Below are 18,226 nucleotides of genomic sequence, written 5' to 3'. Positions count from 1 at the left end.
GACATAATTGGTCTTTGAAAACTGACAGCAAGTAATTTTATTTTTATTTTTTTATGCAGTAGTTATCCTAACTTGAGCAAAAAAAAGCAATCAAGGTTCTGTTACCGTTTGGATTTTCTTATCTTTGCAAACTTTGATTTTCAGCTCTGATAAATTAAATTGGAAAAAAAAGAGAACTGCAGATGGTGAATGATAAAATGCTTATTTGCTTTTTGAGTATCGAGCCGCATTTTGAGTTAATTTGCACTCAAAAACAGAAACATAGAGTATGATGGCAGAAAAGGGCCGACAGCCCAACAAGTCTGCCCACTCAAAAACCCTCCCTCCCTCGAGAATCCATCTATTAAGCATTCCTCTGGAGCGACCCCACCTGTCTGTCCCATCGTCCCTTGAAGTCAAGCGTGTTACTGGCCTCGACTACCTGATGTGGAAGACCATTGATCAAGTACCGTATTTTCACGCATATAACGCGCGTGTTAAACACAATTTTTACAAACCGTGCACGTTATACGTGTGAGCGCGTTTTACAACTTTTTTTTTTCAATCCAAATCGGCATCTCCCCTGCGAACCGGCATCCTCCCCCCCGCTCGCGTCACCCCCCCTCCCCCATGATCCTACATCCCCCCCAGCACCGCAAATACAACTCTTACCCGATTGGGCACCGGCACCAATGCACAGCATGTGCCAGTGCCAGTGCCCGAAGATCCTTCCTCGTTGGTTGGGCTTGGCTGGGCTGGGCCGGGCGGTGCGAGAGAGATCCTCCTTCTTCCTCTGCCGGGCTGGACTAGGCTTTGAGCATTTGCGCATGCTCAAAGCCTTCTGGTCTCGCTCTCTCCGAGATTATCTCGGAGAAAGCAAGACCAGAAGGCTTTGAGCATGCGCAAATGCCTTTAAATAAATAATTCTCAATTTATCTCCCCCCCCCCCCCTTTTTACAAAACCGTGCAAGAAGTTTTTAGTGCTGGTCGGCACACTGAATGCTCTGCACTGCTCCGATGGTTCCTATGAGCATCGGAACGGCACAAAGCAGTCAGCACGCCAGCCGGCATTAGAAACCTCTTTCACAGTTTTGCAAAAGGGAGGGTTAATATTTTGTTGGTGTTACAATTTTATAATTTCAATTATAATGTGCCGTGAAAAACATTTGCTCTGTTTAATGTGTCAGAGCTAAAAATGTTTGAGAGGCGCTGCTTTAGCAGATAGGACAGCTCCAGATTTCTCCAGTTGGTGGGGCTGAGGGATTCTCACCTGAAGTACCATATTTCCCCATCTATATAAGCCGCGGCCTATACATGGGTTTCACAAACACGTGTATGGGGCGCGGCCTAGTTAGATAGGGCGGCCTATATAAAAGTTTATAATCAGCCCTCCACCCCCTGGTACCTTTTTCGGAGCTCCCTGGACGACGGACAGCAAATCTCCAGCGGTGCAGGGCAGCTGCGATCTCTTCGGCATCCAGCCTGCCCCCGCGCCGCTTGCTGAGTGACTGACATCAGTTCTCACGAGTCCCACGAGAGCTGACATCGGCCATTCAGCAAGTGGTGCGGGGGCAGGCCAGATGCCGAACAGATTGCGGCTGTCCTGCACCACTGGAGATTCGCTGTCTGCCGTCCAGGGGGCTCCAAAATAGGTACCGGGGTGGGGGAAGATTTTAAGAGTCAAGGGAGGTCCCGGAAGATAAGCCATGACTAATACCATGGGGCGGCTTATCTTCTGGTTTTTACCTACTCTAACTATATTCTCTTTGTCCATATCACACAGTTCAGCACTGTCATTTTACTATCCAACCCCTAAATCCCCTCAGGAATCTATCCAGCTATCTCTCCTCTGTCAAAAAAAAAAAAAAAAAAAAATTGTATCTTCACTGGAAAATGTCCAGTCAAATCTTTTGTAATCCGCCTTGAACTGCAAGGTATAGGCGGAATAGAAATCCGTAATGTAATGTAATGTAAACATAGGCCGCCCTTTTCTGCGGGCTATACATGGGTGCGGCCTATGAAGAGGATGATGGAGGAAGAAAGGGGAGACTGCGAAAATGCAGTGCCCACCCATATTAGGAATTACCCCCTCCCCCCTTCTCTCCAAAAATTAGGTTCTACTCGGTGGCGGTCTGCCCTGGGCGTCGTCTTGCTTGAGGCGTCAGCACTCCTCCTCTCTGCCCCCCCTTTCCACTCCTCCCCCTGCCGCACATGCCCCTTCCCTTCCCCCACATCTTTTAAACTTCGGCACGAGCGGCCACCAACTTACTGCCCACATCAGCTTCGGTGCTCTCCGAAGTCACTTCCAGGACCCACGCCTAGGAAGTGACATCAGAGAGAGGGCCGAAGCTGATGCAGGCAGCAAGATGGTGGCTGCTCACACCAAAGTTTAAAAAGTATGGGGAATGGGGGGGGGTGCACAGCAGGGGTGGGGGCACCACCGCCCTGGGTACCGCTCACCCTCACTGCGCCACTGTTTCTACTACTGCTGTCCCTTTTGCACCAACACCTCAGCCCTGCCTAAAGTTACCAGATGGTTCTGGGTCATGGAAGGCAGTCTGGTCTAATCCTGGTTTTACTGTAAAGTCTCAATTATCCTACTATTACTATTAATGATTTCTATAGTGCTACTAGATCAGGGGTGGGCAACTCCAGTCCTCAAGGGCCAGAATCCAGACGGGTTTTCAGGATTTCCCCAATGACTATGCATTGAAAGCAGTGCTTGCAAATAGATCTCATGCATAGTCATTGGAGAAATCCTGAAAACCTGACTGGATTCCAGCCCTCGAGGACCAGAGTTGCCCATCCCTGATTTAGCTGCTTTGTGGTTCATTTGTACATTTAGCCCAGGGGTAGGCAACTTCGTTTCACGAGGGCTGGAGTTCAGTCGGGTTTTCAGGATTTCCCCATTGAATATGCATGAGATCTATTTTCATGCACTGCTTTCAATGCATATTCATTGGGGAAATCCTGAACACCCGACTGGACTCCGGCCCTCGAGGACAAGAGTTGCCCACCCCTGTACTAGATGTATATACAGTGCTGTACATATTATATGCAGGTACTTTCTCTGTCTCTAGTGGGCTCACAATCTGGTTTTGTACCTGGGGCAATGGAGGATTAAGTGACTTTTCAATGGTCATAGGCAGCTACAGCGGGAATTGAACCCAGTTCCCTAGGATCAAAGTCCACTGCACTAAAAATTAGACTAATTTTTGATGTAAACCAGGGGTGTCCAATGTCGGTCCTCGAGGGCCGCAGTCCAGTCGGGTTTTCAGGATTTCCCTAGTGAATATGCATGAGATCTATTAGCATACAATGAAAGCAGTGCATGCAAATAGACCTCATGAATATTCATTGGGGAAATCCTGAAAACCCGACTGGACTGCGGCCCTCGAGGACCGACATTGGACACCCCTGATGTAAACAGAACCAGATAAGCGAAAAGTCAGATAATATGGAAAACAATGGTAAAAGCAGGATCCCAGGTCACAACAGTATTGTTTTGCAGAAAAAATAGAATCCCAAATTTAAAAAAATTGTCTTAGGTGTGAAACTTCCCCTGTGCTGTGCCGGAAAATGGGGGGGGAAGACACTCACTTCATAGTGGTGACACAATGACATCACCAGGGGCTCTTTCAGATATGTTGGATGCTCAGATTATTAGCAAAGGTCTGATAAATAATACTATTCTGTACTTCCATTTCACTCAATGCAAGCAACACAAGGATTTTCTTTGACTGTCCTACATGACCTGGAGCCAGTGGTGTAGTGAGAGGGGTTGACCTCCGTGGGCACCGCATTGGAGGGGACGCTCACCTCCTTGCCGCCCCCTCCCCCAGTAGCTCTTGTAATGTTCACCAGTGCGGGCAACACCCTCCACCTCCAGCTCGTGGTTGGCTTCTGCTCCCTTCTGACATCACTTCCTGGTCGCGGGGCCAGGATATGACATCAGAAGGGAACCGAGGCCGGCGAATGGGAGATGGAAGATGCTGCTCGCACCAGTGAACATTTCAAGAGGTACGAGAGAGGCATTTGAGAAGCAATGCTGGGCTCTAGTGCCCTGCGCACCTCCCTCCCTTGCTCTTCCACTGCTCGGAGCCATCTGGTAATAGTATTTCTTCCCTCTCGCCCTCCTCCCCCCCCCAGTTTTTGGCCTCTGCTTCACAACCCTTACCCAGCTCTTAACTCTTTTTTTTTTTTTTAATTATTTATTTATAAATTTCAAATTAACAAATCAAAATAAATCTTGTACAGAAAGTGATTACAACAAAAGAACAAAGAGAAAACCTCATAAATTTACATAGAAAACAAATTTTTGTATAATCTCTCAAGTCCACCATTATGATCCATGATGTAAATTAAACGGTATTAACAAAGAACTATGCATTAAAGATAACTGGTACGTGGTTAACTGAAGTTCAGGCGTCTTATATCTTGAAGCCCTCATTCTTTCCCCTTTTCCAGGCGGGACAAGGAGAGAAGGGCCGTCAACTGGTTTGGTTCAAAGAAAACATATTTCTGAGAACCCAGCTCTTAACTCTTGCCTCCCTGCCCCTTTCTCTGCAACTGGTTCCTGCTTTTCCATTCACCGTCCCCTGCATCTGGCTTGTGGTTACTGCTTCCTTTGATTTCCACAGTATCCGGTTTCTGCCTCTACCTTTCCCCTTTTCCAGCACCTGGTTTCTGCCTTTTCCCCATTCCTCAGTTCATTTATTTGGCCACCTCTCCTGATATGAATTCATGTTTCATTGGCTTTTGTGAGGGTCAAGGCACCAAAACTTCAAACACACCATAGTATGAAATGATGTTTTTTGCTTTCTCGACAGACCCTGATGAGAGCCAGTGAAACATAAATTCATGTCAGGAGAGGTGGCTGAATAAATTAATTGAAAAATAAAGATACAAATAAATCTTTTTCATAAATACATTTTTGCATAAGAGATATAAGAATATTATAAGAAAGTATAAGGATCATACTGAAATTAATGAGCAACAATTTTTTAAAAATAAGAATTTATTAATGTAGGAAAAACAAGTACATCACCTTAATATACAGAGTTTATACTATCCCCCATCTTCTACTAAACTGCGCTAGCAGTTTTAGCGCACGTGCTGCTCCCAACGCTCATTGAGTTCCTATGAGCGTCGGGAGCAGCGCGGACAATCCAGCGTGGCTCCCTGCGCTAAAACCACTAGCGTGGTTTAGTAGAAGAGGGGGTATGTGTTGAGGTATTGTGACATCATTAGCTTCTATCACGTGACCACAAACAAATGGCCGACACTGATGTTTTGTTTCGTCAACATGCTGTCATTGAATTCCTTGTTAAAGAGGAAATCCCCGCTGCAGAAATTCTCCAAAGACTTCAGAGTGCATGTGAAGATGGGTGCATGGGCTCTAGCAGTGTTAGGAGATGGATGAAATGTTTCATAGATGGAAAGCGTTGCCCTTGCATTATCTCAGTGAATGCAACAAGGAAAGGGTTGATGGCATCATTAAAGAAGACAAGACATGTCACTGTGAATGAAATCACAGCAAAACTTGCACTAGGACAGGGGTAGGCAATTCCGGTCCTTGAGAGCTGGAGCTGGGTCAGGTCTTCAGGATATCCACAATAAATATGCATGAGATAGATTTGCATCTCAAGGAGGCAGTGTATGCAAATCCATCTCATACATATTCATGGTGGAGATCCTGAAACCCTGACCTGGCTCTGGCTCTCAAGGACCAGAATTGCCTACCCCTGTCCTAGACAGAGCTTAGATGTTCCAAGCTAGACCTGTTTTAGAAGAGTCTAAGCCAGTGGTTCCCAAACCTGTCCTGGAGGACCACCAGGCCAATCGGGTTTTCAGGCTAGCCTTAATGAATATGAATGAGAGAGATTTGCATATAATGGATGTGACAGGCATGCAAATTTGCTGTATGCATATTCATTAGGGATAGCCTGAAAACCCGATTGGCTTGGTGGTCCTCCAGAACAGGGTTGGGAACCACTGGTCTAAGCAACAAAAAGGTACCCAAACTGACCAGATGACCACTGGAGGGATTAAGTAATGACCCCACACAAACTCTCCCAGTGGTCACTAACCCGCTCCCACCCCAAAAGATATGAATAAAACAGTACATGCCTGTCTGTAAAACAGCCGCATCTGGGGAATGGGAAAGGTTAGTAGAGCATCATACAGGTGTCTCAAGTAGCCTGGTGGGTGGGCTAATGAGCCATAGACAAGAGGACCCAGGCTCATAAGATACTCTAACTGCATTATTTATGGAGGAAAGTGTGAGGCCATAGAAACATCTAAGTTTAAAATGTCCAAATCTAGACCATTTGGATATGGGCAGGGCCAGCATTGTAATGGACTAGCCCAGGGGTAGGCAATTCCAGTCCTCGAGGGCCAGAGCCAGGTCAGATTTTCAGGATCTCCACAATAAATCTGCATGAGATAGATTTGCATCTCAAGGAGGCAGTGCATGCAAATCCATCTCATACATATTCATTGTGGATATCCTGAAAACCTGACCTGGCTCCGGCTCTCGAGGACCGGAATTGCCTACCATTGGAATAGGACACAGCGCAGAGCAGGAAATGATTGAAAGCTTAGGCCAGGGGTGTCCAATGTCGGTCCTCGAGGGCCGCAGTCCAGTCGGGTTTTCAGGATTTCCCCAATGAATATACATGAGGTCTATTTGCATGCACTGCTTTCATTGTATGCTAATAGATCTCATGCATATTCACTGGGGAAATCCTGAAAACCCGACTGGACTGCGGCCCTCGAGGACCGACATTGGACACCCCTGGCTTAGGCTTTTGAAAAGTATGTGCCCACTGGGTCCCATGTTTGTTGACTGAAAACCACAAAGTTCAGAGAAAAACCATCACTCAAGACCTTCTTCAGAGATATCGAAATGAAGGAGATGATCTTCCGCACCCTGCCTACAGTCTCGATCTAGCATCCTCTGCAGGTGAACACATGAAGCATTAATTTAGAAGTTTTATTTTAGCTTACATCAAAAGCTTTAATTTAATGTATTTTCACCAAAGAGGATCTGGTATTGTTTCCTTTGCCAGGAAAGGATGTTGGCAGTCAAATTTTATAGGTGTGAATGGTGTGGGAGTGATTTTGCCAGCCTTTCAGCTCTGAAGTATCACTTCTAAGCAAGATACTTTGGGAAAATTTAGTGTGACAAGTGTGGTAGAGAAGTTTATAGAAATAGCCTCAAGCAGCATGAGAAGGTTGGTAAGAAAGCTACAACTGGGTAATTATGTGCAAAATAAAGTTTTTGAAAAATCTGCATATTCTTTTTTAAATTAGTTTGCAAAATTTTTTATTTTTTTTATTTGTAACTTTTTTAATAGAATTGCCCCAAGACAAAAGCCTGGTAATTCTGTGTCCCAAGCTTCCACCTAAGCTCTTCCCCAGCTCAGGCTCTATTTCCTCTTCCTAAGCTTGTTCTCCATCCCCCTTGCTCCCTAGCAGTTTCAATGAGCAGTTTTCTTTGCTCCTGGCCTTCCCATTCCTAGCAAGACACCAAGTTCTCTCTCCATCCCACCAAGTGCACACATATTCAACATCTCAGTCAAACCCTACCTTTCCTGGTAAAGATAACTATACTGTTCTCATATATTTTTTTTTTTTTAAACCCTCCCTCGCCATACACATATATTCTTTCTCTTTCTAAAATCCCTGTTGCCCCAGCACACACACTCCCATTTTTTGGGTTTTGTGAAGGAACAGATGCGAAGCCAACACTACGAGAAGGTGGAGGATGTGCAGAAAACAGCGCGTCCGTGTCTCCAGACAGCTGGAATGGAGCTCTACTGCAAGGGAATTTTCAAGAACGATGGGAAAAATGTGTACAGAGAAATGGCGACTATAGTATGTTGAAAAGTGAAGAAAAGTCTGTACATTAAGATGATGTATTTGTTTTTCCTACATTAATAAATTCTTATTTTTAAAAAATTGTTGATCATTAATTTCAGTATGACCTTCGTAATATTGAACCAATGAAGATGTTGGTTTTTTGTTGCATGGAACAGTCTCCCAGAAGAAGTGGTGGAGACAGAGATTGTGTCTGAATTCAAAAAATTGTGGGATAGGCACATGGGATCTCATAGAGCAGGAGTGCCCACACTTTTCTGGCTTGCGAGCTACTTTTAAAGTGACCAAGCCAAAATGATCTACCAACAATAAAAATGCTAAACATATATATATATATATACCAAGTGTACTTTATATTTAAAATATATATTGCTTACCTTGCATAACAGCATGAACATGTATGGCACAATACAATTCTGTACATTTTTGGTCATTACCTTACTCCGATGACATCTTGAACTGAATGGAATCAGCTAGAGTTGCATAGTCCGGACAGCAGTTGCTGTTACAAAAGACGAGATCTCAGACTGGCTGTACTGTATGTCAATCAAGTGCCACATGCCACAGTGGGGATTGATGATAGGCTAACACAGTGGTCTCAGACTCTTTGCAGGGCCACATAATGGATTTGTAGGTACTTAATAGTTAATGTCTTATTAAAGAAATGACAGTTTTGCATGAGGTAAAACTCTATAGTTTATAAATCTTTCCTTTTGGCCAAGTCTTAATAATAATATTGCATTTTATAGCTAAAGAGACATATGATCAATAAATTTTTATTTTACTTTTGTGATTATGATAAACATACCGAGGGCCTCAAAATAGTACCTGGCGAGCCGCAAGTTTGAGACCACTGAGCTATCAGCTTTATTTTTAATACTATACGATCTACCCACACTACCTATACTGTAGTGTTTTTTGTGGCTCACTCGTTTTTACATTGCGTGGTCTGTGTGCAGTAGAGTTTATTTTTAAAGGCAGGGCTCCGCAGTCGACTTGCATTGCCTTTGCGATCGACGAGGAAGAGATAATGGTTATTGTGGATGGGCAGACTGAAAGGGCCATTTGACCTTTATCTTCCATCCTGTTTCTATATAAAATAATAACAACAATTAGTAAACTGGAATGATATGTGTTATTTTTGAAGACTTTCTAGCCATTTTGATGGTAATACCACGATATCGGAGCATTTTCCCCATTCCCAAGCAGCTGCCTCCTGGCTTCTGCCTCTCACTTTCCCCAGCACCTGTTACACTGCTTCTCCCACTCTTGAGTCTGTCTCCTGGCACAGCACTGTTCATGGACTAAGCTTCCTCTCTGCTGCTCTTGTCAGATCATTAGAGAGGAAGTATGGACTGCGAGCTTTCAACAGGTGACAGACCAGTTATAAAAGGAGTAGCAGCAGTAGTATAACAAGCCCTTGCTGCTTCTGCTAGCACCAAGGGTCAGCAGGTCACGTACTGGGAAGGATAAAAATACAAACTGCTTGCACAGTGGGTTGCACCAATCCTGCCACATCTCCTAGATTTTAATATTCAACCATCAAGATTACACCAACATTATCCTTCCCAGAGCTATCCCATGCAAGACAGACATTATACTTGATTTTGTATATATTTACATAACAAAGATGGTTTCTCAAAGCCATTTATTCAGGAAATAAGCTAATTGAAAACTGCCTGCACTATCAGAGTGTAAAGGACATGCTGATGGTTTTGTGTTTGTGTGACTGACAGGACCTAATAATATTTGGGTTTTTTTTATCTTGAGTGAAGTTGCTCGTTGCTGCCTACCCAGAAGCTATCATCCTAGGCAACTGCCTAGTAGTTTGTCTAATAGTTAAACCAGCCTTGCTGGGTCCTTTATTCCCTACATGCTTTTTCCCTGCCTGTTTCCGAAACCTCATCTCTGCACACTCTCCCTTTTTTTCTCTGCTTTCTCTTTAGTCCTTCTCTCTGACTCTCACTCCCCTATTTGTCTGCGAGTCCCTCTTCTCTGGTAGGCTGTCTTCTGCTCCCTACTTTATCTTTGGCTATGTGGTGTGCATCCTATTTCAGTGCTAGATATATGGCACATGCATGCCCCCTGCTGGCCTTGGACATCCATAACAGCATATTTAGCTCATTTTTCATCTGTATAAGTTGTATGTGGTGTCTTTCACTGGCATTAACCCTTGTCCTGATGCAGGGAGTGTAGTTTTCTAAAGCTAGCCATATAAATCTTGTGTAACCCGAAGGATAGTATGGCTTGTAGCTAAACTTTATTTATAACCGTTTGTGGTCAACACAGCATACACGTTACTTCCTTTTTCTATGGAAGAATGGTACTTTGCCACTACAGAAGAAGAATTTAAGCAGTGATTATGGGATACTAAAATATTCAGCTGAAATTAATATAAGCAGGCACTAGACAGTATTAATGTTGACACCACCTCCAAAAACAAAAAGTGCATCTCTCTATAAAACTACATCAACAAATGTTCTTTTTCACAAACCAAACTTTATGGTAAAGTAAAAATAAGGAACATGTAAAATGACTTCACACAGCTGTGTTTTGGCTAATAAGCCTGCGTCAGGAGTCAAACAGCCTTCAGTTGCATACATAGTATTGTGCACATTTAAAGGTCAAACAGGAAATATTTTAAGATGGTAGTTGATTTGAAATAGCAAATCACAGGTATGCTGAGAGCAGCCAGTGACGGATTTTAAGAGGAAATGGGATATTCACGTGGGATCGCTAGGGGAGTGAACTCTGGGGGGCGGATAATTGGAATGGGCAGACTTGGTGGGCTATAGCCCTTTTCTGCTGTCATTTTCTATGTTTCTATGTTTCTAATCATAAGAGCATAAAAATAGCCTAACTGGGTCAGATCAATGGTCCATCTATCCCAGCATCCTGTCTTCAATGTGGAAAATTCAAGTCACAAGTACCTGGCAAAAAGCCAGTGTCCTTGTACCAGCTCTCAACTATTCTCTCTTCAGAATTTGCTCCATACTACCAGAGACCAAGCCCATTATTACTATTTTTACCAACAACTTAAGGAGCCCCTTTTGTTAAAGTGCAATAAAATCCGAGTTTAATACATGGTGATGCGGGATTTTCTTTCACACTGGGACAGTGGCTGTGTCCTCATGATTTCTTCTCTCAAGCTGCTCTCACAATCTCAGGCCCATTTGTTTCCCTCGCTCCCCCTTGTGTGTTTGATTCCTATCCTATTCAATATGGTGTTCCTTTTCGTTTGATTTAACATAAGAAAATAAGAATAGTCATACTGGGTCAGACCAATGGTCCATCTAGCCAAGTATCCTGTTCCACAGTGATCAATCCAGGTCACAAATACTTTTTACCTTCAAATCCAAATTAGAATATTCCCCAGCATTTATAATTCCCTATACTACTACCCAATCACTTTGCTCTAACCCAGTGTTCTTCAACCTTTTTACACCTATGGACCGGCGGGAAAAAAAAAAATTATTTTGTGGACCGGCAAACTACTAGGACTGAAATTTAACGCGAGCTCAGTCCTCGTAAACCATATGATCCCATCCGCACAAGCCTCAGTTATGATTTTATACTGAATGTATTTTATTAAAGTATAAAAAGAAACAATATTCTGTACAATTGTCATTTTATAAATACAAATAATACAGAGCAAGGATCAACAAAACCCCTGTCTCCCCTCCCCTTCACATATATCCCCTCTACTATCAAGAAAACTGAATAAGCCAAATTATTACAGAATGCTACACAGAAATATCATGCTAACAGAATACCGCAGTCACACATAGCAGGAATAGGGTTAGGGGAGTGCAACTAGGGCAACTGCCCCCCTGGTCAGAGAGAAATCTAAGCCACTGCCTGGACTTTGCAGTCCCCAGTTATGTCTAACACCAGCTCTAGCAGGATATATATTTCAAATCTGATATATTCTAATCACAAAATAGAAATAAAATTATTTGTTTCTACCTTTTTGTTGTCTCTGGTTTCTGCTTTCATCTTCTTTTCACTCTCTTCCTTCCAGCGTCTGCCCTCTCTTTCTCTTCAATCCAGCATCTGCACCTTCCATCTACTATCTGATCTCTCCCCCTTCCATATGGTATTTGTCTTCTTTCTATGCCCCTCTCCCCTTTCCATCCAGCCTATGCCCCCTCTCTCCTTTTTACATGATTCATTCCAGCTTCACTGCTCTCTTCATTTTTATCTCTCCTACACCAGATCTAGCATCTTTGTCCCTCTCAATTTCTCTGCTGATCCCCCTTCCCATCTCATTCCTGTCTCTCTCCCTGCCAGCTGTTTCCTTCCTTTTTTCTTCTCCCATCCCTCCTCCCCCTGTCCAGCAGTAACTCTCTTTCCTTTCCTTTCCTTTCCCTCCTCCCCTCCCAGCAGCATCTCTCCTTATCCCTCTCCAGGTCCAGTAGCAGCTGTCCCTTTTTCCCCTTGCCCAGCAGCTTCCCAGACTCCTTTCCCTCCTCCCCTCCCAGCAGCATATCTCCTTCTTCTTCTCCAGGTCCAGTAGCAGCTGTCTCTTTTTTCGGTGACAGGTCAAAAACGCGCAAGACAATCGCGCGCAGACAATCGCGCGCAGACAAATAAGCGCAAAGACAATTGCGCGCAAGACAATTCAGCGCAGCGACAACTCCGCGCAAGACAATTCAGCGCAGCGACAACTCCGCGCAAGACAATTGAGCGCAAGACAAGTCAGCGCAAGACAACTCAGCGCAAGACAACTGAGCGCGCCACTAGAGGCCGCTTGACCATCGGAGGACACGCGCACGTACAGCACGTGAACACGTCATCACGTCAACGTTGACTCTTTGCGTTTTCAACATAAATCACGTGAATGCATTTTCGTTACCATGGTTACGTTATCTCATGATATATATTCTCCGAACACGTCATCACGTCAACGTTGACTCTTTGCGTTTTCAACATAAATCACGTGAATGCATTTTCGTTACCATGGTTACGTTATCTCATGATATATATTCTCCGAACAGCATTTAAATACAAGTCACGTGAATGCATTTTCGTTACTATGGTTACGTTTCTACATTATATATGTCCTCCTTCCTTTCCCGCCTTCCTTTCGCTGCCTGACCGTGTCCGTTATAGGTAAAGATCTGGTTTTGCTGGTACTTGATCTATAACGAATATTTGTCTTGCGCGGATTTATCTCGCCTCTGGTGAGAGCGAACGTCCACATTTCTTCATTTACAGGTATGTTTATATTTACGCTTCACGCGCAAGAAAAGGGAGGGGGGGTATGGTTCATAGACAATTGCGCGCAAGACAATCGCGATCATAAAACTCAGCGCAATTGATCCTCAAGTTTATATAGGTATGTTGATATTTACATTTTCAGTTCTTGTATTGCGCGCAATTGTCTATGAACCAGTGATATTTACGCGCAATTGTCTATGAACCGCGATTTGGTCCCGTATTGTCTATGAACCGCGATTTGGTCCCGTATCTAAACGCACAGGTCCTTAAAAATCTTGTCTTGCGCGCAATTGTCTATGAAACCAGTTTATATTTACGCGCAATTGTCTATGAACCGCGATTTGGTCCCGTATCTAAACGCACAGGTCCTTAAAAATCCGCGTTCTGCGCCACTTTTCGGGTCCCTGCCACATTTAGTCTCTGGCTCTGACAGAGTTGTATGATAATTTAACTCTGAAGGATCCTAATGCTTTCCCTTCCCCATGCTAGGATCCGTCAGAGTTAAATTCCCATACGGTGCCGGGTCAAAAGCGCGCCGGCGCGCCGGGTCAAAGGCGTGCCCACCCTATTGAGCGTAGCGCGCGACGCCGCGCCTTTCTAAATTACTGTTTTTAGGGCTCCGACGGGTTCATAGACGATTGCGCGCAAGCCGCGCCGCTCTAAATGACCGTTTTTAGGGCTCCGACGGAGGGCGAGGGGGGGAGAACCCCCCACTTTACTATAATGTGGAGGGTTACGACCCCCAAACCCCCGATAACGCCGGCGCGATGTCTATTAAGTAAACAGAAGGGGGTTCCCGAACAAAACCCCCCATCGGAGCCCCTAAAAACTGTAATTTGTTGCGGTTCGGCGGCGCGCCTTGCCTTAAATTGGCTTTCGTCTTTCGCGCCGTTGTCTATGAACCTTCTCATCCAGCCCTGTCAGGGGCAGGGACCTGAAAAGGGGCACGGAACGCGGATTTTTAAGGACACCCCGTCTTGCGCTTAGTTTTCCCGCATGTTAAAAGAGCGAGAAGGTTGAGGTATGGTATTAAGATTATGTATAATGTGATGATGGATATTAATTGGAAGCATAATTGGATGGAGTTATAGATTTTAAAAGTAATAAATATCTAAAAAAACTTGTTGGCATGAGGTAAAAACTCTTATGCCAGCAACACTAGTATCTGAATATGTTTAATTTGAGGATTGTATCATGATGTAATGATGCAATATTATTGGGTAAGTGCATGAGAAAAAAAAAAGGAAAATATCAGCACAGGAGTCACCATTCAACATATAAGTAATAATTTTAAAGTATCTAGTTTTGGGTACAATTCATTATGTCACATTATCAAAATGGAAAGAACAGTAACAATAAAAAAGGGAGACATTAACATCTTACTGTAATGAATATACACTATTTTCTATTTAAAGATACACTGTCTTATTGTTGGGAGGGTGTCTAAATTATACTATTATCATTCATATTGGGAAAAGTAAGAGTGGGGAAGTGGGTTGGGAAGGGAGGTACTTGATTGACATGTGATGTATTTCATTTTAATGTTTTGATTCTTGTACACATGATGTGTCATTTAAAATGAATAAAGATTTTTTAAAAAACCGAGTGTGCTCACGGTTTATAGTTTTATAAAGGCATTGGGTACCATTTTCTTTTGCAGGTATCATACATAAGAGGATATTCACATTTACAGGTATATGCATAGCTTCATTTTTTGGTTTTGCTAAATTGGAACAATAGGATAGGATAAATAGTCTGATGGTAGGGCTTATTGGGGTACACTTTTAGCCTTGGGTGTGTAGTGAGGGTGATTGTATACAATTGTTGTGGGTCCTTGTTTTGGGCCTCTCTGCCTTCCTTCTGTCTGCGATTAGGTATAATGACGTTCTTAATCCATGATGGTTGGCAAGCCAGATTTTAACTATTACAGGTATGATTGCAAAGGTAAGTACAGACATAGTGGGTGTTGTTTGTTATATCTATGTGCTAACCTTATAAATTTTAGTCTTGCAGTCATGTGCTGAGGGATATGAATTTGCTGAAACCCTAGTGTTGTCTAGAAGTTCAATCTTGGAGGCAACGTAAGTACAGAGGTATAGGGATTTGTATGTCCTATGTATATAATAACCTTATCTAATCTACTACTGAAGGTGACTACAATCAACAGAGGACATTCAAGAGACCACGATCAACAGAGGACACACATCTTCAGTGTTTTGCTGACAGGAATCGCACCCTTGCAGGTATATGGTGTTGTGCCATAGCACTGAACTTTACATATAGGGATTTGTATGTCCTATGTATATAATAACCTTATCTAATCTACTACTGAAGGTGACTACAATCAACAGAGGACATTCAAGAGACCACGATCAACAGAGGACACACATCTTCAGTGTTTTGCTGACAGGAATCGCACCCTTGCAGGTATATGGTGTTGTGCCATAGCACTGAACTTTACATATAGGGATTTGTATGTCCTATGTATATAATAACCTTATCTAATCTACTACTGAAGGTGACTACAATCAACAGAGGACATTCAAGAGACCACGATCAACAGAGGACACACATCTTCAGTGTTTTGCTGACAGGAATCGCACCCTTGCAGGTATATGGTGTTGTGCCATAGCACTGAACTTTACATATAGGGATTTGTATGTCCTATGTATATAATAACCTTATCTAATCTACTACTGAAGGTGACTACAATCAACAGACTACAATCAAGACACCACAGTCAACAGAGGACAGACATCTTCAGTGTTTTGCTGACAGGAATCGCACCCTTGCAGGTATATGGTGTTGTGCCATAGCACTAAACTCTACATATGTATGGCCTAACCTCACCTATTTGACCTTTGCATGTTTTTTTGTGTGCTGGAGATTGGTGGGGGGTGAACATTAAGTTTACATGCATGTTATAATTCTTGCAGGTACTGGTTCAGGGTTGAAGGTCGACTACAGTTCCTGAGGGTTTCATCGATATACTTCCAGTCTTACAGGTATGATGTTCTTTTGAGTAGTGCATTCATGATATAGGCAATTGTATATCAATTGCAAGTCAAAATAGGATAATGTTATTAATTGTATGGTTTCAGGAGTGATTTGACATAGACATGGAAGTAATAACTTCACAGCGTGGGAGAGAGCACTGGGTTAATGAGGGCTATCGATATCGGCGTGACCGAGTGATGGCAGACGGATCCACGTCCTGGAGGTGTGTGCGCCGTGACTGTGTGGGAAGAAGAAAGAGGCTCGTTGATGGATCTTCTGTTGAGATAACGGCGCATGTGCATGCACCCAACAATGCTAGAATTGAAGCTGATCGAATGATGGGAGACATACGTGAAAGAGCTGTGGCTACGGTTGAAAGGCCACGTCAGATCATTCATGGCACAACAGCTGGGACAAGTTTAGAAGCAGCTACATTATTGCCTGCATACACCTCCATGCAGAGAACAGTTAATAGAAAGAGAAATGCAGGCCATCTAGCAATGGGTAATCCCAGGTGCATAAGAGACATACAAATTCCTGAGCCGCTACAAAGAAGCACACGTGGTGAACAATTACTGTTGTGGGATTCAGGTGAAAATGATGAAAGACGCATATTCATTTTCACTACAGAATCTAATCTTGAGGTGTTGGAGCAACATGGACATTGGTTCATGGATGGGACATTCAAAGTTGCCCCCCATTTGTTTGTCCAAGTCTTTACCATCCATGCATTTGTAGACAATCGTGCACTTCCCATGGTCTACGTGTTGTTGAACAGTAAAAGGGAGGAGGACTATGAACGTGTGTTGAGGAAACTGCTGGAAACCAGAAACACGTTGGCACCATTGACAATCTTGATGGACTTTGAGAGAGCAAGTCTGCAAGCTGCCCGCACTGTATTTCCCAATGCTACAGTTTCTGGCTGCCTGTTCCATCTGGGTCAATCATTGTGGCGCAGAATTCAACATGAGGGACTGACCGCCAGCTATAGAGATGAGGAGAGAGTAAGAATGTTCACCAAAATGCTGTTAGCATTAAGTTTTGTTCCTGTGGATGATGTTGCTGAGTGTTTCCAGACCTTGGAGGAGAGTCGACCAGATGAACTGACCCTGGTGTATGACTATTGGGAAGACAATTACATCGGGAGATTGCGGCCAAATGGGAGACGGGTGCCACCTTTTCCTATTCATCTGTGGAATATGCGCTCCCGTGTGGAAGATGGACTGCCTCGGACCAATAATTCCGTTGAAGGTTGGCACCATGCATTTCAATCCTCTGTTGCATGCCACCATCCAACCATCTTTAAACTCCTTGAACATATACAGCGTGAGCAAGATCACACAGAACAGTTGCTTGCTCGATTCCAGGCTGGTAACCGCGCACCACCCAGCAGTAAGAGCACGTATGTGAGAGTGACGCAAAGACTAACAACGCTGCTGCCAACATATGGTCAAACACCTCTCTTTCAATATCTCCGTGGTATAGCACATAATCTGGAACTGTAGAGTTTGATGTTGAAGTTCAGGTTTTCCTGTTGCTATGCTACAATTGTGTGCACTTTGAGATTTGAAATTTGCTTTGACATGTCCATATGGTCTCCCAAGCACATATGCTGCAGGAACAGGAGAGACACTTTGAAATGTCTATGTCCCCCTCTCCTTTTGGTGGCCCGAAAGCTACAGGCCTGCAAACTGTTGTGCTCAGGATCTCTCCCCCAGGAGTTTCTCTGAAGCCCTCCTCTGACCCCTACCTATCCTAGTATCCACTGCTCTGACATGTGCCAAGCGTGAAGGTTTTTTATGCCGAGCAAGGTAACCCACTCAAGCATACTGTACTCGCTTTGACATTTTCAAGGTGTTGTGGGTGGTGTTCAAAGGCTTTTTCCTTCACGTAGGGAAGGTCAGATGGTGTCTTGGATGGAGCGGCTTCAGGGAAAGCGTCTGTGTTAAGGAAAATTTGAAAAACTTGAAATTGTACATTTCCTCCCTTGTTTTTGGTGGCCTAGAAAGTACATAAGCAGAAATGTCAGTCAGGTGCTGTCATGAGATTCAGAAAAAGACGAGGACCCAGAATGGGTTGACAGGGGTGCAAACCTGATGGTGGCAGTCATGTGTTGGCCTTTGCAGGACCCAGAATGGGTTGACAAGGG

The 18,226-nt window shown here is 43.8% G+C and overlaps 1 protein-coding gene across 3 annotated transcripts; it reads left to right on the top strand.

Moving 5' to 3' along the window:
• The first annotated feature begins 13,034 nt into the window (after positions 1-13,034).
• Positions 13,035-18,226, top strand: LOC117355677. 3 transcript variants are annotated; one of them, XM_033934591.1, is made up of 4 exons: positions 13,035-15,323; positions 15,783-15,875; positions 16,017-16,085; positions 16,182-18,226. In XM_033934591.1, the coding sequence occupies exon 4, from the start codon at positions 16,200-16,202 to the stop codon at positions 17,580-17,582; it is 1,383 nt and encodes a 460-aa protein (XP_033790482.1). In that variant the 5' UTR covers positions 13,035-15,323; positions 15,783-15,875; positions 16,017-16,085; positions 16,182-16,199; the 3' UTR covers positions 17,583-18,226. The 3 variants fall into 3 exon arrangements, with proteins under 3 accessions (XP_033790482.1, XP_033790491.1, XP_033790498.1); XM_033934600.1 differs by lacking the exon at positions 15,783-15,875; XM_033934607.1 differs by lacking the exons at positions 13,035-15,323; positions 15,783-15,875 and adding an exon at positions 15,491-15,507.

This window comes from Geotrypetes seraphini, chromosome 1, assembly GCF_902459505.1.
Source record: "Geotrypetes seraphini chromosome 1, aGeoSer1.1, whole genome shotgun sequence".
NCBI lineage: Eukaryota > Metazoa > Chordata > Amphibia > Gymnophiona > Dermophiidae > Geotrypetes > Geotrypetes seraphini.
Note: the sequence above shows the minus strand (reverse complement) of the source record. Positions and strands in the feature narration are given on the sequence as shown.